Genomic DNA, 23,489 nt, shown 5'->3' on the forward strand with positions numbered 1-23,489 from the left:
ATGTAAAGTAAGGATGGCTTCTTTCGTATGCATTTGCAAACAATTTTCCAGTATATTCTTCTCTCATAGGCTTCTTCTTGATTTTTGCCTAATTCCAAAGTGATGAGATTACAGGCATGAGCCACTGTGCCATCTTTTAAATAAAGATGGAGTGCCACTGTGTTATCTAGGCTGGTCTCAAACTGTTGGACTCAAGCGATCCTTCCACCTCCTCCTCCCAAAATACTGGGATTACAGGCGTGAGCCACTGTGCCTGACATTTTCCCTTTAGAATTTAGTAAAACAAATTCACTGTTACTAAAGTGTCCTTTCTTTAATATATTTGCTATTTTTTCTTATAGATGAATATATAACAGATGGTGGTCTCTATTACAGCTTGTTGCTTCTATTACCAGATGGTATCATAACATTTTTTTCATTTTATTCTAAGGATCTCTTTGTTTTTGTTGATTTTCTAGGTAACACAGTTGTCCCTCAGTATCTGTGGGGGATTGGTTCCAAGATCCCCGCCCCCGCAGGATACCCAAATCCTCAGATGCTCAAGTCTCTTCTATAAAATGGCATAGTATTTGCATGTAACCCATGTATGTCCTCCCATATACTTTATTTTTTTTAATTTACTTTTTTTTTTTTTTTTTTTGAGACAGAGTCTTGCTCTTTCACCCAGGCTGGAGTGCAGTGGCAGGATGTCAGCTCACTGCAACCTCCGCCTCCTGAGTTCAAGCAATTCTTGTGCCTCAGCCTCCCGAGTAGCTGGGATTACATGCCTGGCTAATTTTTGTATTTTTAGTGGAAACTTGCTATGTTGGCAAGGCTGATCTCGAACTCCTGACCTTAAGTGATCTGCCCACCTCGGCCTCTGGAAGAGTTGGGATTACAGGCGTGAGCCACCGTGTCTGGCCTCTCCCGTATACTTTAAATAATCTTTAGATTACTTATAATACCTAGTATAATTTAAATGCTTTGTAAATAGTTATACTATTTTATTTTTATTATTGTATTGTCATTTTTAAATTTTTTCCACATATTTTTGATCCACGATTGGTTTAATCTGTGGATTTGGAACCCACAGATAGAGGGCAGACTGTATCCAGTCAATGGGCAGTCAGTAAGACTTTCCTAGAAAAATATTTGTATCTCCTCAAGTATCTGCCCTGTCAACATTTATCCATTCCCCTAAAGAGAAATGATTTGGGATAAGAGTCACTGGGTGCTAGTTTTTTTTTTTTTTTTTTAATATTTTAGTTCTAGGGTACATGTGCACAACGTGCAGGTTTGTTACATATGTATACATGTGCCATGTTGGTGTGCTGCACCCATTAACTGGTGATTTACATTAGGCGTATCTCCTAATGCTATCCCTCTCCGCTTGCCATCCCACAACAGACCCCAGTGTGTGATGTTCCCCACCCTGTGTCCAAACGTTCTCATTGTTCAATTCCCACCTGTGAGTGAGAACATGGGGTGTTTTGTTTCTGTCCTTGTGATAGTTTGCTGAGAATGATGATTTCCAGTTTCATCTATGTCCCTACAAAGGATGTGAACTCATCCTTTTTTATGGCTGCACAGTATTCCATTGTGTATATGTGCCACACTTTCTTAATCCAGTCTATCATTGATGGGCATTTAGGTTGGTTCCAAGTCTTTGCTATTGTGAATAGTGCTGCAATAAACATACGTGTGCATGCGTCTTTATAGCAGCATGATTTATAATCCTTTGGGTATATACCCAGTAATGGGATTGCTGGATCAAATGGTATTTCTAGTTCTAGATCCTTGAGGAATCGCCACACTGTCTTCCACAATGGTTGAACTAGTTTACAGTCACTGGGTGCTAGTTTTTTAAAATCACAACTCTACCCCTTTGGGAAATGTTGGCCAAAGCCAGGGATGTAACTGCTTAATATAACTTCAGTATGTATTATGACCCTGTTTTCCAAGCCCCATATTGTTGGACACCCCATATTGTTGGACACTGAATATTTGATATTTAGACTTGCCTAAAAAATGAGGATCTATGGTTTTCTATTTATTTATTCAACAAATATGTGTCCACCCTATTCCAGGCATTGTGATAAGCACTAGAATAGAGTGGAGCTAATGGTCTAATGGGGAAGACACATTAATACATGGTTTTAAAAATAACACAGTTGTGGTAAATGCTATAAAGAAATAACAGGGTACTATGAGAGCATGTAACTGGGAGACCTTACCTGATCATGGGAGTTAGGGCAAGTGTCTTGAAGAAAATACATTTAAACTTAAGTATGAAGGGTGAATAGCGTTATCTGGGGCCGTCTTCTTAGGCAAGGGTAAGGAACGTGGTTATGTGGGCTTGAGATGTGGGGCAGCAAGAAGGAATGGTGTTTTTCTCCCTCTCCCCTCTTTCCTCTCTCTCACTCTGTCACTCTTTCTCTCTGTCACTCTGTCACCCAGGCTGGAGTACAGTGGCGTAATCTTGACTCATCGCAACTTCTACCCCCTGGGTTTAAGCAGTCCTCCCACCTCACCCTCCTGAGTAGCTGGGACCATAGGTGTACACCACCAGGCACAGCTTTTTTTTTTTTTTTTTTTTTTTGAGACAGAGGCTCGCTCTGTCGCCCAGGCTGGAGTGCAGTGGCCGGATCTCAGCTCACTGCAAGCTCCGCCTCCCGGGTTCACGCCATTCTCCTGCCTCAGCCTCCCGAGTAGCTGGGACTACAGGCGCCCGCCACCTCGCTCAGCTAGTTTTTTATGTATTTTTAGTAGAGACGGGGTTTCACCGTGTTCGCCAGGATGGTCTCGATCTCCTGACCTTGTGATCCGCCCGTCTCGGCCTCCCAAAGTGCTGGGATTACAGGCTTGAGCCACCGCGCCCGGCCTAGGCACAGCTATTTTTTAAAATTTTTAATTTTTTTTTTTTTTGTATTTTTGGTAGAGACAGGGACTTGCCATGTTGCCCAGGCTGCTCTCGAAATCCTGAGCTCAAACAGTCCATCCTGCCTCAGCCTCCCAAAGTTCTGGGATTATAGGCATGAGCCACTGGGTGTTTCTTAATGAATGTTGGTTATATTCTACAACATTTCTGTCCTTCTTTTCATCCTCCCTTCTCTTAGCATTTTCTAAAACATGGTTTTAATCATATTACTATGCTGATTAAGAAACTTTTTAAGAGATGGGGTTGGGGGGTAGGTCTCACTTCGTTGCCCAGACTGGAGTGCAGTGGCACAATCACAGCTCACTGTAGCCTCGACCTCCTGGGGTCAAGCAGTTCTCTCACTTCAGCCTCCTGAGTAGCTGGGACTGCAGGCACCACCACACTTGGCTAATTTTTTAATATTTTGCAGAGATGGGTTCTTACTATGTTGTCCAGGCTGGTTTTGAACTCCTGGGTTCATGTGATCCACCTGCCTCTGCCTCCCAAAGTGCTGGGATTACAGGCATGAGCCACTGCGCCCAGCCCAGAAAGTCTTAAAAGTTCTTCTTTGGGTAGATTATTAGCTCCTTAAAGGCAGAAATCTTGCCATTTTTAATTCCTTAAATCCTTAATTTTTAATTCCTTAATTCCTTCATTACAGATATTGGAGGCAATCATACTTTGCCCCTCAGCATGATTTGATTTCAGTTGTTGTACTAAATGGTGGGCGAGGATAGAGTTGTCTATGATTCTCTTTTTACCCTCTGCCTAAGACCTAAGTTTTCAGGTTGGCTAGTGAAGGGCTTTTTTTTTTTTTTTTTTTGGAGATGGAGTCTTGCTCAGTTGTTCAGGCTGGAGTGCAGTGGCGCGATCTCGGCTCACTGCAACCTCCACCTCCCTGGTTCAAGCAATTCCCCTGCCTTAGCCTCCTGTGTGGCTGGGATTATGGGCGCATGCCACCATGCCTGGCTAATTTTTTTGTATTTTTAGTAGAGACAGAGTTTCACCATGTTGACCAGACTGGTCTCCAACTCCTGACCTTAGGCAATCTGCCTGCCTTGGCCTCCCAAAGTGCTGGGATTACAGGCGTGAGCCACCGCACCTGGCCGAAGGACTTTTTGTAAAAACAAAACAAGCATCTTTTGCAACTCGTTCTGTATGTAGCCCTTATTTTATGAATGTTCTTTATTATATTGATATTTAAACAAGGCCATAGTCCAGGAGTTTGTTCATGGTAGTGGTTTCATCTGAAGAGTGAGGTCTTTTTGTCAGTTGAGAGAGGATGTTTTATTTATTTATTTATTTATTTATTTATTTATTTATTTATTTTGAGACGGAGTCTCGCTCTGCCGCCCAGGCTGGAGTGCAGTGGCCGGATCTCAGCTCACTGCAAGCTCCGCCTCCCGGGTTCACGCCATTCTCCTGCCTCAGCCTCCCGAGTAGTTGGGACTACAGGCGTCCGCCACCGCGCCCGGCTAGTTTTTTGTATTTTTTAGTAGAGACGGGGTTTCACCATGTTAGCCAGGATGGTGTCGATCTCCTGACCTCGTGATCCGCCCGTCTCGGCCTCCCAAAGTGCTGGGATTACAGGCTTGAGCCACCGCGCCCGGCCGAGAGAGGATGTTTTAGAAATCAGAACTGAAAGGACTGGATCTGAATAGATTGGATTAGGAAGTTTGTCTTGGTGGATTCTGTTACTTAAGTTGTGCCAATCTTTGACGTTCCACTGTAGACATCTGAAAAGTGCATGAGGTGCCAGCTTTTCCCCTATCCTTAGCCTATAGTAGGCACTCAGATATTTGCTGAATAGGAAAAGTGTGCATGTAAATGGGATAGTTCCTATGGGTTTATAGAACAATCTAGGATCAAAACTGTGTACATTCTAGGCCAGATTGTTTAATTACATGCATTCTCTTTAGTTTTTCGTTTGCTTCCCCTTAATATTCAGAAAAATCTCCTTGAACGTGCAGCCTAGGAAAATCAAGGCAAAGACTTTTGTGTTAGGTTGGACCAGTAAGTTGAGCGATGATAACTGAAAAAGGTGGAACTTAGGAGCATCACTTTAGCAGTTAGCTTGGCATTCTTAAACCTTGGGTTATATATGGATGCCTTTTAAAGGAGGAAATTTCTTACATTATCCAAAGTATACAACCAAGAATTTCAGTATGAGAATACTGCATTAAAAGTTGAATGTAACCATTTAAATGGTTACTTGAAGCAAACAAAAAATAAAAAAGAAAAACAGGTGGTTACTTGGTACCTGCATGATGGTAAATCCAAACTGGATCTCTGAAATGCATGTGGTGGTATGATGATTTTTAGAATATCATATAAAAACAACACTTAAAAGTTCTCATAGGACCCTCAGATTCTTGACATCTCCTGACCTTCCTAGGTTAGGCAGACTCCACTTTGGAAAACTATGGATAGTTTTCCTCTCCCACCGAGATATTTAGTACTGAATCTTCAAAATTCAGGGTTTTAAATTTTTTTGTTGTTTTTTGTTTTAAGTATCTAGTATTTAGTAGTATGTTTGCCTGGTGTAGGGAAAGAGTACCAAAAGAGAATCTCCATTCCCCTTCTTCCCGAGTTGTCCTCACAGATCCCCTAGTTAGATAGATCATTTGGTTTAACCTGTCTCTTTGGGGATGCATGGTTGTTAACCAGTCATTCACACCTTAGGATCATATGTTTTAATGCTAAATCAACATAAATTTACTTCTTCCCCAGAAAATGGAAATTTTTTTGAGGAAACTTCAGATCCTTGAGAGGAAGACATTCTTTGTAAGGTGGGAGATTCTGACAGGGCAGCTTGTAGGAAAGAGGTTCTTGGGGTCAGGGAAGAGGAGGAAGGTGTTAAACCGTTACTTTTCAATTTTGCCTAGGATCTTGAATGCTCTTGCTGACGGTGCCTGAATTAGGGTTTCAGAATGCCTTCAGAAGTCTCTAAAGTAGTCTACACGTTTTCTAGTTCAGACTATTCCAGCAGTTTCTGTCCATGTTGTTGTGTATCTCCTCAGGAAGAGCAAAGTGTAGAGAAATAGGATCCTTCCTAAGTAAAAAGTAGGTCAGATCGGTAGTGTTGGATAAGCCTCCTCCTGTTGACTCCTTCCTCATAGTCTCCTCATTCTCCTTCATGGTGTTTTGTATTAAGTCACCTAGCATGTCACGTAGTGGGTTCTCAGTGCTTGCTAATTCTTATGAAAGAAAGCAGTTTTGGATCATTGACCACAAAATCTGCTCTCCTACTCCCTACTTCTTTTTTGCCTCTTAAGAAACTATGCTTCCTTTTTACTGGTGTGTCAGGAGCACAGAAGAAAGAACAGCTGGTAAGGAGCACAGAAGGAGAAAGATAACTAATTTTTGAAGATTGGGAGAAATACTGTCCATTGATTTACTTCAGCAACTGCCTGACACATAATAGATATTCAGTAATACTTTCTTTGCACCTCGTAGCTTAAATGTCTTGAAGAAACAAAAATTGAATGCACAGGATCAAGGCACTAAAGCTCAAATAACACACTCCTGCAAGTTTCTCGTTTCCCTGTTTTATCAAGATATCTTTCATCTTTGTATCAGGCAATTTAGTGGCAACTCTTCGCTTTCCAACTGCTCACTGAGTCTTTCGGTCTCCTCCCCATTTTCCTAGTCGTCTTCGGTTGTGGATGTTGTAAATTCGACCATCCGTCTCTCAAGGTCTTTGCTTCAAGGTTTCCCAATGCTTTGGCGCTGTCCAAGCCCCGGTACTCCGGGGAGGAAGACCTCGGATTCATTTGACGGGCTTGTGGAGGCTGGGGGTCTGTGGAGCCCCGTGTGGGTGGGGCTGGGCGCGGCCGGGGCGGGGCCGGCTAGGAGCCCTAGGGAAAGGGTGAAAGGCACAGTTGAGAAAGGCCCGCCGGGCATTGGTTTCACAGTTTCCACGAAGGCTTCGTGTGCAAGCCTGAGGAATCTAGGTGCCTCCCTCCTGCCTCGCCTTTCTTGATTCTAGAAGCTTCAGTAGGCTTTTCTGGGTTGCTGGGACCCGGAAAAGCAGCGGCTTCCACTCTGGGGGCGGGTCCCAAGGGTCTTGCTGCTGCTCTGGGGCCGTTTGGACTCCTGGTGTTGGGGGAGGGGCCAGGGAGGTGCTGCTCGCGTTTCCTTTTGCGCCTGCGCGGCGGGCTCCGAGCGGGTAGGAGCGCGTGCGCGGTGACGTGGACGTCCGGTGCGCGCGCGCAGGCTCTTCAGCTGGAGCGGACACACGGTGTGCGAACCGAACAGAATAACCCGCCCCCAGCGGGATATGAAGGACTCCGGGTGAGGCCGGCCACGCCCCGCACGGTAACTCTCGGGCCTGGGTGGAGGGCATCGCTTAGTACTGGCCCGATTGGAGTTTTTCGAGAGTTTGAAGCTCTTGTGTATTTGAACGGCGTGAGAAACGTTCTGCTGAGAGAGCTTCGCACGCCCTCGCCAGGCCGGGCCTTGCGCGGGGCCGCCTTTGGCGCGCGCCTGTGGTCTCTGAGCGAGGCTGCGCATGTCACCTCGCGCGCGTCCCCGGCCTCACTTCCGCGTCGCTCAGCTACCTAACTAGGAGCATCGACGCCAGAGACAGCGGCCACGAGGCGGGAGGGGTGAGAAGCGCCCATGGCTCGGCCCTGCCCTCGCGTGCGTGGGGTGCCGCTCCGCGTGGTACGGTCCGCGTGACGACTTACAGCCTGGCGCTGGGCTCTAGGTCGAGAGCCATGCTTACGCGCTTTGCAGTTTAGCTTCCAGGTCTCGTGGTTCTAGAACTCCAAGGGAAACGGTGTTGGCGTCGCTTTTCTGAGGAACTGGGCGCAGCGTTTTGACACCTGTGCAAACGTCTTTTCTAACAAGTAATTTCCGGCCAGATTGTTTGAGGCAGGACGGCAAGTTTAATAAAGAAGGGCGAGGAAGTGAGCTGTAGGAGTGGGGACTTGGTAAACAAAGGACCGGTGGTGTGTGAGTGCAGAAATGAGGGAGGGGAAAACAGGTGGGAAGAGCAGGTGTTATTTTCTTTTTTCCTCTGTGGGGCAGCCTTTACCTAGTTCTGTTGATGGGGTTTCCTGTTTCTGTTAAATGGTCAAGTAGGTCTCTGCCCTCAGTGCAAGGTATCTGGGATATTAACAGCACCCTCCCGCCCCCCCCCCCCAAAAGCTCCAGTAGCCAAAGTTGAGGAATCTGTGTGTCAGAAGAATATGGAGAAACTAGGTATCGTTTCAGACTGGGTCGAGAGTGCAAAGTGGTAGCGTCTTGCTGTATAGATTTTTGCTTTGCCTTTCGAACCCTGGGAATGCCTTCTTCCTCTGGCTGGGGTGGAAGCAGGACCGGGTAAATGAGGTCTGAAAGGAGGGGTTACTGATGGCAGACCAACATGAGAAACCAAAGTGCACTCTTTTAGAGGAAAGATAACTTTCCCAAGGTTCGCCTCGCCGGAGCAAACACGTGGATCATGAGAAGTCTCGAGCCCACCCGCGCGCGTGTTGTTGTAGAGCTTGCCAGGCTTATGCGGCTGAGTCCCCGGTTAACTGCTTGCTCTGTTCGTTCTTTTTGGGCACGATGCCGCGGCTAGGCTGCAGGGAAAGTGCCTGGGGGCGGCGTGACGGCTGCTGGGAAGGGGGTTGGCCGCGGAGGGTCTGGTGGCTGGTTCTGTAGTCTCCAAGGTAACAAAATGCGGCTGGGTCCCGCAGAGAGATCCTCGGGTTCCGGACGGCTGCACGTGATCTGTCGGGACTCCTCTTCCCCGGAAGAGCTTTCCTTGCGGCATTTTTTCACGTGGTTCTTGGCCAGCTGTCCTTTGCAGTTGAAAAGCGGCGGTTTGTGGGTCATTAATAGTCGACGGCGTCTGCTCCTCTTGGGGAAGGCAATGAGAGCCTTTTACTTTCTTGCGTATCGCAACAGCGCTAGTGTTTCTTGCCGCCTACGGTTGTTTCTAGCGTTTGTATGGGTTAAGTGGCTTGAGTCCACTTAACAGAAACACAGGTTAAGGACTTGAGGAAATTCAGTGCCCTGGGTACCTTGGCATACTTCAAGTTTGACTACAGCCCGTTTCTGCCTTAAAAGTTCTTCTAATTCTGCTTATCCAACTGCTAGGGACCTGTCAGCTCGTTGGCCCTGAGTTGTAGTTAAGGGTCCATTCTTAGCAATAGAAAATACTCCTGGGGCCAGCAGTAACAGATGGTATCTGGGAAGAGAAGGGGGCAGTACTGTCTTAGGCAGGTGCAATTCTGTGCCTTAAAACCTAAAAGTGTTTCAGATAATATTTTGACATTTGCCCTATAAGGTTGTGACGATAAAATGCTCAGGATATTGTCTGTTCCGAAGTGAGTAGTTCTTAATAAATAGCAAGTGTCATTTATTAGTAAAAATAAGCAAATGATGGTTAACAGCGATTAAGAAAGTATTAATAGTTGGCTATTTTACTGTCTTTGCCACCATTTGCTATCATTTTCTTATATTTATATCCGCATTCTGTTTTTAAAAAACTTAAAATTTCTTTACCCAGTGTTTATTAGTAAATGAAATGTGAGTGAACCTGTTCTCTTGAAATTTGAGTTTCACAAATATAATTTAACTTAATCATATTCTTGTGGTGAAGGATTATGTTAAGGAATATACTAACATCTTGGTGCCTGCCATACTACTGTATTTATTGTATGAAAGGGTTGTAGATGTTTGTAGCAATTTGGAAAACGTTGAGAATTTGAATATTTGTGTTTTTAAATCATGGTATTGACTTGGAATTTTGATTTTGTGTGACTAATTTTTGGGGTTGAGCACAGTACATAAATCATTGAATTAGGAAACTAGTAAAACTAGTGTATTTTGTGAGTTGTATGAGGGTCATTGCTTTAGTAGATAAACATTTCCCAAAGAGGTCACTGGTGAAAAGACATTAAAATAGGGAGTCTGTAACAATTTATGGAACTTGTCAGATTACTTAGCTAAAAAATGTTTTCTATGATAGGTTTTGTGTGTGTATATATCTTCTGGTGTGAATTTTCCCCTCCACAACTTATTTTGTTAGCTTTTTATTATAGCTGTTTTATCTAGATAAAAAAATTTGTTGTTGAAAAGCCGAATTGAACGTTTTTGAATGTTAAGGTGTATATATATGTACCAAAATTGTGGTTTTCATTAAAGCTTTTAGTTTACAAGAGTATTTTTAGGATGTTGCTGGAAGATTTATTTCTTCATGAGTAGTCTACCCCTTTCTTTTCTTTATTATTATTATTATTATTATTATTATTTTGAGACCGAGTCTCTATCTCGAAGGCTAGAGTGCAGTGGCGCTATTTCGGCTCATTGCAACATCTGCCTCCCGGGTTCAAGTGATTCTTGTGCCTCATCCTCCCAAGTAGCTGGGACTACAGGTGCACAACATGACGCCTGGCTAAGTTTTGTATTTTTTGTAGAGAGAGCGTTTTGTCATGTTGGCCAAGCTGGTCTTGAACTCCTGACATCAAGTGATCCACCGGCCTCAGCCCCTCAAAGTGCTGGGATTACAAGCGTGAGCCACTGCGCCCGGCCTAGCCTACCCTTTTCTAAAGTACATTTAAGTTTTGCAGTTGGCTTAAGATTGTCTTAGACTTTCGAGTGGTCTTGGTATCTAAAACAGCTGAATATTCTTAATTGACTGCCTTTTGATTAGAAAATTAAAATGTTTTGCAATATTTATCTTAGAAAAGAAAAGAAAATTCATATGGTAGCTCCAAACCTAGGCATATGCTTATAGTGAAGTGGAATCTGTGCTTAGATTTGATGTAGAATAAGAATTTCATTCCATGTTCTTAAACCAGTAGCTGTTATGGCTCAAGATAGAGATGGTTTAAGTCTTTAATTCAATGCATTTTCATCAACTAACGGATTAATTTGATTAGTGGAGTTAAAAACCAGTCTTATACAAATCGTAAGTCAGAAAGTTTGTTTTCTTGTCTTCAGGCACATTTTTACTTTTTTTTTTTTTTTTTTTGAGACGGAGTCTTGCTCTGTCGCCCAGGCTGGAGTGCAGTGGCTGGATCTCAGCTCACTGCAAGCTCTGCCTCCCGGGTTCAAGCCATTCTCCTGCCTCAGCTTCCCGAGTAGCTGGGACTACAGGCGCCCGCCACCTCGCCCGGCTAGTTTTTTGTATTTTTTAGTAGAGACGGGGTTTCACCGTGTTAGGCAGGATGGTCTCGATCTCCTGACGTTGTGATCCACCCGTCTCGGCCTCCCAAAGTGCTGGGATTACAGGCTTGAGCCACCGTGCCCGGCCATTTTTACATTTTTTTATTAGATGCCCATGCACAAAGTTGAAATAGGTTAATGTGACTTCTCTGCACTAATTTTTTGCTTAGGCAGAAAGAAAAACTCAAAATGTGTGTATATAAAGTTAGTGTAAAATTTACTTCAAGTGCAGTCTAATATTCACTAAACTGGGTTTTTGTCAGTTGCATCTTAATAGATTAATCTTTAGAAGGCAGTAATTTTTGGCTGGGCGCGGTGGCTCAAGCCTGTAATCCCAGCACTTTGGGAGGCCTAGATGGGCGGATCATGATGTCAGGAGATCGAGACCATCCTGGCTAACACGGTGAAACCCCGTCTCTACTAAAAAGTACAAAAAACTAGCTGGGCGAGCTGGCGGGCGCCTGTAGTCCCAGCTACTCGGGAGGCTGAGGCAGGAGAATGGCGTAAACCTGGGAGGCAGAGCTTGCAGTGAGCTGAGATCCGGCCACTGCACTCCAGCCTGGGCGACAGAGCGAGACTCCGTCTCAAAAATAAATAAATAAATAAAAATAAAAGATAGTAATTTTTAAAGAATTGGTTAAAACTTCTCTGTCTTGATTTTACCGGTAATGATCTGAAAATCAAAATTTCCCCATCTCTACTAAAAGTACAAAATATTAGCCGGGCGTGGTGGCGGGCACCTGTAGTCCCAGCTACTCAGGAGGCTGAGGCAGGAGAATGGTGTGAACCCAGGAGGTGGAGCTTGCCGTGAGCCGAGATCGTACCACTGCACTCCAGCCTGGGTAACAGAGTGAGACTTCGTCTCAAAAAAAAAAACAAAAAAAACAACAACAACAAAAAAGAAAGGTAATGTTTAAGAAATTCAGCACCTTTTCATGTAATTTATAGGTTTGGGATAACAAAATTTTTTTTCGTATACTTCTTTGCTGCCTTAGTCATGTTAAATACACCTAAGGATGTTGTGCTCACATGGAGCACATACACACAAAGGATGTTTTGCATACTTGACTCACAAAAATAGTTGGTGATTTGTAACAAAACTTTGAAGTTTATGAGTTAATAAATACAAGCTAGGAGTTTGCATTGAATTATACATTATTGTAAAGGGTTTTTTTTTTTTTTTTTTTTTTTTTTTGCCAGTTCTTTAAGCTTTAATATTTTACCTTATTTGTGACTTCTGAGTCTGTTTAGTTTTGTTTTGTCAATCTCTGATAGGTATTGCTTAAGTGTGTTAGGTTTAAAAAACCAATGAACTTCATAGGTAAAAGCTTGAGGCAGCTTTTGAAAAGAATCACTGTAAATTTTATCTGTCTTTTAAAAATAAACTTCTCATCAGAGGAGAGATTTTTTGTTGTTGTTCCTCACCTTCCCTGATATTAGTACACTAAAGTGTTAGGAAGTGAATTTCTATTTTTATCTCTAGTCATAATAGGAAACAATAGTAAACCTTTTGAAGTCTTGATTTTAAAAATATCTATTATCTATAGTCTAACAGATATTTTAAGCGTTGGAGATGTATGACCAATCTTGTAAGAAGAGGTAAAATTCAGATTAGATGCTTTTACTGCTCATCATTAGCCCTGATGAAAGGTAAAATACTTTTTAATTATAATGAAGACTAATAATGGCTGAATTTGATTAAGATTACTGACCCACTTACTCAGGGGTGGGGAAGTGTCATCTTCCTTTTTGTATAAAAACTAGAAGCTGTAGCTTTTATTTAGTATATCAGTTCAGTTGATTTTAGCAGTCAGATTTCTTTTTTTTTTTTTGGATACAGGGTCTCACTCTGTTATCTAGACTGAAGTGCAGTGGCCCCATCACAGCTCATTGCAGCCTCAGCCTCCCCACCCCCTGGCTCAAGTGATCCTCTCACCTCAGCCACTCAAGTAGCTGGGACTACAGGTACACACCGTTGTAGAGATGGAGTCTCACTATGTTTTCCAGGTTGGTCTCAAACTCCTGGGCTCAAGTGATCCTCCTGCCTTAGCCTCCCAAAGTTGTGGGATTGTAGGCATGAGCCACCACGGCCGGCATCAGATTTCTTTATTATAACTTTTTATTGAGATACAGTTCACATAACATAATTCATCGTTTTAAAGTATACACCAAAAAGAAATCCCACATCCTTTAGTAGTTAGTCCCAGTTACCCCTTCGCCTGAAACCACTAATCTACTTTGTGTTTCTCTAGATTTGCCTGTGTTGGACATCTCATATAAATGGAATCGTACAATATATATGACCTTTTTTTTTTATAACCTTTAATAATTAATTTAATTTTAACTTTGTTTTTTTTTAAGAGATGGGGTCTCACTCTGTCTCCTAGGCTGGAGTGTAGTGGTATAGTTATGGCTCACTGCAACCTGAACTTTCAGGGCTGCTGAAGGTGTCCTCCTGTCTCAGCCTCCTAGCCACCATACCCGCTAATTTTTTTTCTTTTTTTTTTTTGGTAGAGACCGACTCTGGCTATTTTGACCAGGCAGGTCTTGGACTCTTGACCTCAAACGTTTCTCCCACCTCGGCCTCCTAAAGTGCTGGAATGACAGGCGTGAGCCACTGCACCTGCCCACCTGGCCTGTTTTTTAGTTTTTAAAGATTGTGTGTTCACAAGGCACAAAATTTAGAAAGTGTAAAAGGGTATCTTTTCCAAGTCATCAAGTTTTCCTTGGATATGACCAATACTACTGTTTTCTGTCTTTCCAGAGATAGTCTGTGTAAAGCAAATATGTACCTGTTCTTTTTCATTCTTTGGTTTATTTATTTTAAAGACCGAAATACTGTCTATTTCTTTGACTTTATTAAGGAAAAAAACTTTTACAAGGGTTGAAAAACTACCTATCAGGTACTATGTTCACTGCTTGGATGATGGGATCATTAGAAGCCCAAACCTTATATTATGCAGTACACTTATATAAACAAACCTGCACGTGTACTCCCTGTCTGAAGTTTAAGAAGTACAATAAAAAACTTTTAGGCCGGGCGCGGTGGCTCACGCCTGTAATCCCAGCACTTTGGGAGGCCAAGGCGGGTGGATCATGAGGTCAGGAGATTGAGACCATCCTGGCTAACATGGTGAAAACCCGTCTCTACTAAAAATACAAAAAAATTAGCCGGGCGTGGTGGTGGGTGCCTGTAGTCCCAGCTGCTGGGGAGGCTGAGGCAGGAGAATGGCGTGAACCCGAGAGGCGGAGCTTGTAGTGAGCTGAGATTGAGCCACTGTACTCCAGCCTGGGCAATAGAGCAAGACTCCATCTCAAAAACAAACAGACAAACAAAAAAACTTTTAAAAGACGTGTGGCATAATTTACAACTCTTCTGAACATTTTGCGCTTGATATATCTTGTAGATATTTTTTGCATGCATTCATTAAGCTTATACATTCTCTTTTATGACTGTTATCATTCCACTCTGTGGATGTGCCATCATTTGTTTTACCACTTTAAGGACTTCTCTCTTCCTGTCTAGTCTTTTGCTGTTATAAATGGGGATAATCTTGTATAGATATCATTTATCGTAGGTGTGTGTATTTAAAATAAAGTCATATAGTGGGTTTTATCAGTGAATTAAAAAAACTTAAAGTCCTGGAAAAACTTCTTTGTTGTAGGATGATATATGGATTTGTACTTACGATATTTTCAAGTTGCCCTTTCTCATAGAGATTCTGTTATTTTATACTCCCAGTAACTAGTTAGGGGAGAATGCTGGTTGACCTATACCCTTTCCAACACTACCAGGCTTTGATTTTTGCCAGTCTGATAAGTAAAAAAACAATCTCAAGGCCGGGCGCGGTGGCTCAAGCCTGTAATCCCAGCACTTTGGGAGGCCGAGACGGGCGGATCATGAGGTCGGGAAATCAAGACCATCCTGGCTAACACGGTGAAACCCCGTCTCTACTAAAAAAATTACAAAAAAAGTAGCCAGGCGAGGTGGCTGGCGCCTGTAGTCCCAGCTACTCGGGAGGCTGAGGCAGGAGAATGGCGTGAACCCGGGAGGCGGAGCTTGCAGTGAGCTGAGATCCGGCCACTGCACTCCAGCCTGGGCGACAGAGCAAGACTCCATCTCAAAAAAAAACAATCTCAAGATGATTTTAATTTCCTTTCCTCTTCACTATATACATATTCATAGCCATTTGCGTTTATTATCCTTTACTTATTTTTCTGTTAGGTATTTGGTCTTGTTGATTTGTAGGAAGCCTATAAAATTATTATTACTGTTAATCTATTTTTATTTTATTTTTTTGAGTCAGAGTCTTGCTCTGTCACCCAGGCTGAAGTGCAGTGGTGCCGTCTTGGCTCACTGCGACTCCACCTCCTGGGTTCAAGCGATTCTCTTGCCTTAGCCTCCTAAGTAGCTGGGATTATAGGCGCACACCACCATGTCCAGCTAATTTTTTTATGTTTAGTAGAGATGGGGTTTCACCATGTTGGCCAGGCTTGTCTTGAACTCCTGACCTCAAGTGATCTGACCTCCTTGGTCTCCCAGAGTGCTTGGATTACAGGCGTGAGCCACTGCTCCCGGCCACTATTATTTTTTAATAGAGACAGGCTTTCACTATGTTGGACAGGCTGGTCTGGGACTCCTGACTTCAAGCGATCCTCCTGCCTTGGCCTCCCAAAGTGCTGGGATTATAGGTGGCAGTCACCACGTCTAGTCTCCTTTTTATATTAGGGAAATGAGTTCTTTATAAGTTGCACATACCTTTTCCTAGTTAGTTGTTTGCTTTTTGATTTTGCTTAAATGATTTTGCCAGATTAAAAAATTTACAGAATATTACATTTTATTTTATTTTTATTTCTTTGAGACAGTCTTTCCCTGTCATCCACGCTGGAGTGCAGTGGCGTGATCTTGGCTCAGTGCACCTTCTGCCTCCTGGGTTCAAGTGATTCTCGTGCCTCAGCCTCCTGAGTAGCTGGGACTACAGGCATGCACCACCACACCCGGCTAATTTTTTAGTTTTTAATAGAGATGGGGTTTTGCCGTGTTGGCCAGGCTGGTCTCGAATTCCTGGCCTGAAATGATCCACCGGCCTTGGCCTCTCAAAGTGCTGGGATTGCAGGTGTGAGCCACTGCACCTGGCCTTATATAATATTAAATTTATCAACTTGTTTTTTTTTTTCCTGCTTTACTGGTTTTAGGTTTTGTGTCTCATAAAAAAACTTTTCTCAGGATTTAGGAATAAAAAAATTAAATATTAGGTTCATCTGGAATTTTTTTCAGTGTAAGGTCCATTGAGTTCCAGTGATTTGTCATGGCTTCTTTAAATGTGTGTAATAAGAAGTTAAGATAGCTTTTTACTTACTTACGGAACCATGTCTTCTGAACCATGTGAAGAACTAATTCTGTACAATTAGCTCTTTGGAATGAAAATGGAAATTTACTTATTTAATTTACTCATCACAGGGGAACTTGCTATATAAAGGAATCTTCTGGCAAATTAATTCATAAAGTGTTAGGATGCTTTAAAAATGCATAGCCTTCAAATTTAACTTTTTAATTTTGTATACTTTTATTTTTTTAAATAATGAATATATACTTTTGTTTCTTTGTGTGAGATTATAGTATTTATAGTGAATTGTTAGAGGATTAGGATATGAGCGACTTAATTAATTAGATTAAAATGAACTTTAAAAAATGATTAGATATTCCAGAATAAATATTCTTACTGTGATTGAAAGAAAAGCTTAGAAGCAAAGTCTTACAAGAATTTAGGAATATTTTGGGGATGACATCATTCTTGTATTTTTGTTCAAGAAATAAATACTCACTTGATTAAAGGGTGTTTTTTGTTTTTGGTTTTTTTGCTTGTTTCTTAGGATGGGAAGGCCATTGTGACTATGTGGTGATTACAGTTGTCTTACTACTGAGTTTCCTACTGAAATCATGGAGGAGAAACAGCAGATTATATTGGCTAATCAAGATGGTGGAACAGTGGCAGGAGCAGCACCTACCTTCTTTGTCATCTTAAAGCAGCCAGGAAATGGCAAAACTGATCAAGGAATTTTGGTTACTAATCAGGATGCCTGTGCTTTGGCTAGTAGTGTGTCATCACCAGTAAAATCTAAAGGGAAGATTTGCCTTCCAGCTGATTGTACTGTGGGTGGAATCACTGTTACCCTCGATAACAATAGTATGTGGAATGAGTTCTATCATCGAAGCACAGAAATGATTCTGACCAAGCAAGGAAGACGCATGTTTCCTTATTGTCGTTATTGGATAACAGGTTTAGATTCCAATTTGAAGTATATTCTTGTCATGGATATATCTCCTGTGGATAACCATCGTTATAAGTGGAATGGTCGTTGGTGGGAACCCAGTGGGAAGGCTGAACCTCATGTTTTGGGGAGGGTTTTTATTCATCCAGAATCTCCTTCCACAGGTCATTATTGGATGCATCAACCAGTATCTTTCTATAAACTCAAACTTACCAACAATACACTGGACCAAGAAGGGCATATCATCTTGCACTCTATGCATCGTTACCTGCCAAGGCTTCATTTGGTGCCTGCAGAAAAGGCTGTGGAGGTGATACAATTAAATGGCCCTGGTGTCCACACTTTTACCTTCCCACAGACTGAATTCTTTGCAGTCACAGCTTATCAGAACATTCAGATTACTCAGCTGAAAATAGATTACAATCCATTTGCCAAAGGCTTTCGGGATGATGGGCTGAATAGTAAGCCCCAAAGAGATGGAAAACAAAAGAACAGCTCTGACCAAGAAGGGAATAATATTTCCAGTTCTTCTGGTCATCGGGTCCGTCTTACAGAAGGTCAGGGGTCAGAGATACAACCAGGTGATTTGGATCCTTTGTCGAGGGGTCATGAAACATCAGGCAAGGGTTTGGAGAAGACTTCCCTTAATATAAAACGAGACTTTCTTGGTTTCATGGATACTGATTCAGCACTTAGTGAAGTTCCTCAATTGAAGCAAGAGATTTCTGAATGGTAAGTAGTAGTTTTTCTGTTCTTAGAAATAAAAGGAAGATTGAGATGGGCCAGGTGTTGGATTTAACATCTTGGTTCTGTGGAATGCTACACATGTTGATAAAGTAAGTCACTATAAAATGTACTACAACTGCTTTTACATTCTGTGAAATGACAGATAATTTTTCTGTAATGAGAATCAGTTGGGTTCAGGATCTAGAATTGTAGGCAAATTGGATAACTTATCTGAATTATTCATATGTATTTAGAATGTTCCTTGACATCCTTGGGGGATTGGTTCCAGGACCACCCAAGGATACCAACACCTTACTACATTTGAGACTCCGTCTCAAGAAAAAAAGAAAATCATACCAATTGTGACAACATAGATGTGCCTAGAGAATACTGTGCTAAGTGAAATAAGCAAAACAAAAAAGACAAATACTGCAAAATATTCATAAAGGTAGAAAGTAGAATGGTGGATGCCGGGGGTAGAGAAAGACTGAAAGATGTTGGTCAAAGGGTACAAGGCTTCAGTTATGCCAGGTAAATTTTAAAGAAACAGTAAACATGCTATTTTAACTAGTAATAGTTTTCAGCTGCTTCTTTGTTTGGGCAATTTATGGATTAGGATATCCCTCAGGCAGTAAATTCACAAGTATTAGGTACAAATAATGACTGTAAATGCATTTTGTGCCTTGTGTAGATAAGTTTTGTTTCCATTATGATATGGGGTTTTCTTCCCTTCTTCAATTATAGTAGGCCCGCCACATCTTCTGGTTCTGCATCCACAGATAAAACTGGCCAACTAAGGTACTTGAGTATCCTCAGATTTTGGTATCTGGGGAGGGTCCTGGAACCAGTCCTCCTCAGATACAGAAAGTCGCCTGTAATCATGAGTTGTCTATACAATCAGTCTTCCATGGAGGCTGCAGCTGTGTGTTCAACCAACCACAAATCCAAAATATTTGAGATGGGATGGGGGGGGGGAGGATTTCACAAAGTTCCAAAAAGCAAAACTTGAATTTGACTATTGTGAATGATACTGTTGTTTCTTTTTGTTTGAACTTGCCTTATTTTTGTTTGTTTATTGTTTTTGAGATGGAATCTCGCTCTGTTGCTCAGGCTGGAGTGCAGTGGCGCATTCTCGGCTCACTGTAACCTGGGGCTCCCAGGTTCAAGCGATTCTCCTGTCTCAACCTCCCGAGTAGCTGGGATTGCAGGTGTGTGCCACCATGCCTGGCTAAATTTTTTGAATTTTTTTTTTAGTAGAGATGGAGTTTCACCATGTTGGCCAGGCTGGTCTCAAACTCCTGACCTCAGGTGATCCACCCGCCTTGGCCTCTCAAAGTGTTGGAATTACAGATGTGAGCCACTATGCCCGGCCTGAACTTGCCTTATTTTTATTTTTATTTTTTTATTTTTTGAGACAGAGTCTGGCTCTGTCGCTCAGGCTGGAGTGCAGTGGCATGATCTGGGCTCACTGCAAGCTCCGCCTCCCAGGTTCACGTCATTCTCCTGCCTTAACCTCCCGAGTAGCTGGGACTGCAGGCGCCTATCACCACGCCCGGCTAATTTTTTGCATTTTTAGTAGAGTGGGGTTTCACCATGTTAAGCCAGGATGGTCTTGATCTCCTGACCTCGTGATCTGCCCACCTTGGCCTCCCAGAGTGCTGGGATTACAGGTGTGAGCCACTGCGCCCAGCCATTATTTTGATTTTTAAACCCAAGTTCAGCAAAAGTAAAGAAATCCCTGCACACGAATTCCCTTTACTTTCCTTTTCTTGCTAAAATTGTAGGCCACTAACAGCTACTATTTTTTGAATTTGGAATCACCATGCTCATGAGTTCCCCTTGCCTTGTCTATGAGCTGGTTATTGCTTTGCTTTTTCTAAGGATTGTTGCAGCAGGAGTAAGTGCTACTCAAGCAATGCATACAGTTTTTTTGTCAAAGGGGAAAGGTTCTTTCGGGTTATACTTTTTGCTGTGGTATTGTTTGTAATTGCAACTGGTGGATGCCGTCTTTAAACTTGATTCTTCAGCCACAGCTTAATCATCTTGATTAACATAATTAAAATGGATTTAAACAGTTGACCACAAATTATATTTTTACCCTTGTTATCCAGAAATAGTTGAGTGTACCGTTGGATGATGCAGAATTTATTAAAATTCCTTTGGAGGATAGGGCCTGGAGAAGTTCTTTAGGTTAAAGGGTCAGATGTATGTTGGTTTGTTTTTTGAGGCAGTGTATGGCTCTGTCACTTAGAATAGGGTGCAGTAGTGCAATCACGGCTCACTGTAGCCCTGACTTCCTGGACTTGGGTGATTCTCCTACCTCAGCCTCCTGAGTAGCTGGAACTACAGGCATGCATCACTATGCCTGACTGATTTTTTGTATTTTTAGTAGAGACAAGGTTTTGCCATGTTGCCCAGGCTGGCCTCAAACTTGTGAGCTGAAGTGATCTGCCAGCCTTGGCCTTTCACAGTGCTGGGATTACAGGCATGAGCTGCCATACCCGGCCAGGCTTATTTTTTTTGTTATAGAAAGCAGCTGTTGGGATTACATATGGTTGAGCTTTTGATTTTAATGAATCAAGAGAGTGGTTCAGATTTATTAACATGTAGTATCGCTGTCACTGAAGGGAGAAAAGCAACTCGAATCATGCTCCAAGAAATAACATTATCTTTATGTGTGAAAATGGTATTTAGCTCTGTGTAAACTTTTTCTCTAAATGCTTGATATGGGAGCAGAAATTATTTTTAGGCGAGAGTTGGGCAAATCTGGCCTATAGCTTATTTTAGTGTGTATACATGAATATGTGACAGAGACCATAGATGCTTGTAAAGCCTAAAATATTTACTATCTGTTCCTTTACAGGAAATAATTGCCAACCTCTGATTTAAGGGTCTGAAAAATTATATACACATGCGTGTGCACGTGCACACACACACACACCCCCCACACTATTTTCCCATTTTCTATTCAGTTACTGATATATGATTGCTTTGTCATTCTGCTTTGTTTTAGCTAATGCTATTGGTAAATGCACTGATCTTTAGGCTTTATTTGCTACATTTGCTGTTGCTTGACCGTTTTCTCCTACTTGAAACTCTATTTTTTCTTCCTTGGCTTTTACCATACCATTCACGTGGTTCTCCTAACTCTTGATTTTTTCCCCTTCTTTCAGTTATTCTTACTGACTCCTTATAATATATTCAGATATTTATTAAATGAAGGTTATTTCCTAGTATTATGCTCCTGTAGTCCCTTCTTCCTTCCTTCTTTTCTTCCTTCCTTTTCTTTCTTTCTTTCCTTCCTCTCTCTCTCTCTCTCTCTCTCTCTCTCTTTCTTTCTTTTTTTTGGAAGGGGGACAGAGTCTTGCCCTGTTGCCCAAGCTGGAGTGCGGTGGTATGATCTTGACTCCCTGCAACCTCTGCCTCCTGGGTTCAAGGGATTCTGGGTTCAAGTGCCTCAGCCACTGGATTAGCTGGAATTGCAGGTGCATGCCACCATGCCTGGCTAATTTTTGTAGTTTTAGTAGAGACAGTTTCACCATGTTGACCAGGCTGGTCTCGAACTCCTGGCCTCAAGTGATCCTCCTGCCTCAGCCTCCCAAAGTGCTGAGATTACAGGCATGAGCTACCATGCCCAGCTGTTGTAGTCTTTTTCTTTTTCTTTTCTTTTCTTTTTTTTTTTTTTGAGATGGAGTTTTGCTCTTGTTTCCCAGGCTGGAGTGCAGTGGCACGATCTCGGTTCATTGCAACCTCTGCTTCCTGGCTTCAAGTGATTCTCCTGCCTCAGCCTCTGAAGTAGCTGGGATGACAGGCATGTGCCGCTACGCCTGGCTAATTTTTGTATTTTTAGTAGAGATGGGGGTTCACCATGTTGGCCAGGCTGGTCATGAGCTCCTGACCTCAGGTGATCCACCCGCCTCCACCTCCCAAAGTGTTGGAATTATAGGCATGAGCCACCGTCCATGGCCATCTTGTAGTCTTATCTATGACTTTGACCTCTTCTCCCATCTAATATTGTTTATTATTTTGTTTTGAGATGGAGTCTTGCTCTGTTGCCCAGGCTGGAGTGCAGTGGTGCAGTCTCGACTCACTGCAACCTCCGCCTCCTGGGTTTAAGCAATTCTTTGCCTCAGTCTCCCGACTAGCTGGGATTACAGGCATGTGCCACCACACCTGGCTAATTTTTGTATTTTTAGTAGAGGTGGGGTTTTGCCATGTTGGACAGGCTGACCTCAGGTGACCCACTCAACTCAGCCTCCCAAGTGCTGGATTACAGGGGTGAACAACTACATCCCACCAATTATTATTTTTTATTTTTAGTTTTTGAGACAGAGTCTGGCTCTCTTGCCTCAGCTGCAATGCAGTGGCGCGATCTCGGCTCACTTCAACTTCTGCCTCCCAGGTTCAAGCAATTTTCCTGCCTCAGCCTCTGGGGTAGCTGGGATTACAGGTGCCTGCCACCATGCCCAGTGGAGTCTCGCTCCGTCACCTGGGCTGAAATGTAGTGGCATGATCTGGGCTCACTGCAATCTCTGCCTCCTGGGTTCAAGTGATTCTCCTGCCTCAGCCTCCTGAGTAGTTGGAACTACAGGCGTGCGCCACCACGCCCAACTGTTTTTTTGTATTTTTAGTGGAGATGGACTTTCACCATGTTGGACAGGATGGTCTCGATCTCTTGACCTCTTGATCTGCCTGCCTCAGCCTCCCAGAGTGCTGGGATTACAGGTGTGAGCCACGGTGCCCTGCCAATAGTGATTATTTTTAAAGCTACTGATATCTCTAGCTTATTTGTCTCTCTTCTTAGTTGCAGACCTCTAGATCAAAATGTTCATTATTATAGATAATTCCAACTGAATTTTTCTTTTTGCTTTTAAATCCTGCCCTTTTTTTTTTGCGTTAGCTATCGTAGTCATTCAAATCAGAAAACTCTGCATTATTTTTGCCTGATTACGTAAACCTGTTAAGTTATTCTCCTATTGATGTGTATTTGGATTGTTTCTAGTTTTTGACTATTATGAATAAAACTAATATGAACTTTCTTATACGTGTCTTTGGTGGACATGCGCTAGCGTCTTTTTGTTATATGTCTAGGAGGAGAATTGCTGGGTCATACAGTAGGCATACTTTTAGTAGACACTGCCAGAATTTTCCAAAAGGATGATACCAATTTACACTTCCACCAAAAATGTATTATGAGAGTTCCTGTTACTTCTACATCTTTGCCAGCACATGTGGTATTGTCTGTTTGTTTTTAGCTATTCTGATTTCACTATCTCTAGAGGCTACTGCTGCTTTTTTTTTTTTTTTCCTGTCTTTTTTTTTTGAGTCAAGATCTTGCTTTGTTTGTTTCTCAGGCTAGATTGCAGTGGCAGGTTCATGGCTTGCTGTAGCCTTGACCTCCTGGGCCCTAGCGATCCTCCTGCCTCGGCCTCCC

The 23,489-nt window shown here is 42.6% G+C and overlaps 1 protein-coding gene across 19 annotated transcripts in view; it reads left to right on the plus strand.

The window, feature by feature from the left end:
• MGA (MAX dimerization protein MGA) overlaps positions 1–23,489 on the plus strand; it is a 173,524-nt gene that overhangs the window by 57,879 nt on the left and 92,156 nt on the right. For 11 of the 19 annotated variants that reach the window (XM_050799312.1, XM_050799323.1, XM_050799324.1 and 8 more), the window contains exons 1-2: positions 7,098–7,213; positions 16,931–18,061. The exons of 1 other annotated variant lie outside the window; for it this stretch is intronic. In XM_050799312.1, the coding sequence (XP_050655269.1) occupies positions 16,998–18,061 (1,064 nt within the window). In that variant the 5' untranslated portion in view covers positions 7,098–7,213; positions 16,931–16,997. Of the gene's footprint in view, positions 1–7,091; positions 7,214–7,597; positions 7,747–16,930; positions 18,062–23,489 lie in introns of those variants that run through there. 7 more of the 19 variants (XM_050799317.1, XM_050799319.1, XM_050799325.1 and 4 more) reach the window with 4 other exon arrangements.

The sequence above is a fragment of the Macaca thibetana genome, chromosome 7 (genome assembly GCF_024542745.1).
Source record: "Macaca thibetana thibetana isolate TM-01 chromosome 7, ASM2454274v1, whole genome shotgun sequence".
In the NCBI taxonomy this organism is placed as follows: domain Eukaryota; kingdom Metazoa; phylum Chordata; class Mammalia; order Primates; family Cercopithecidae; genus Macaca; species Macaca thibetana.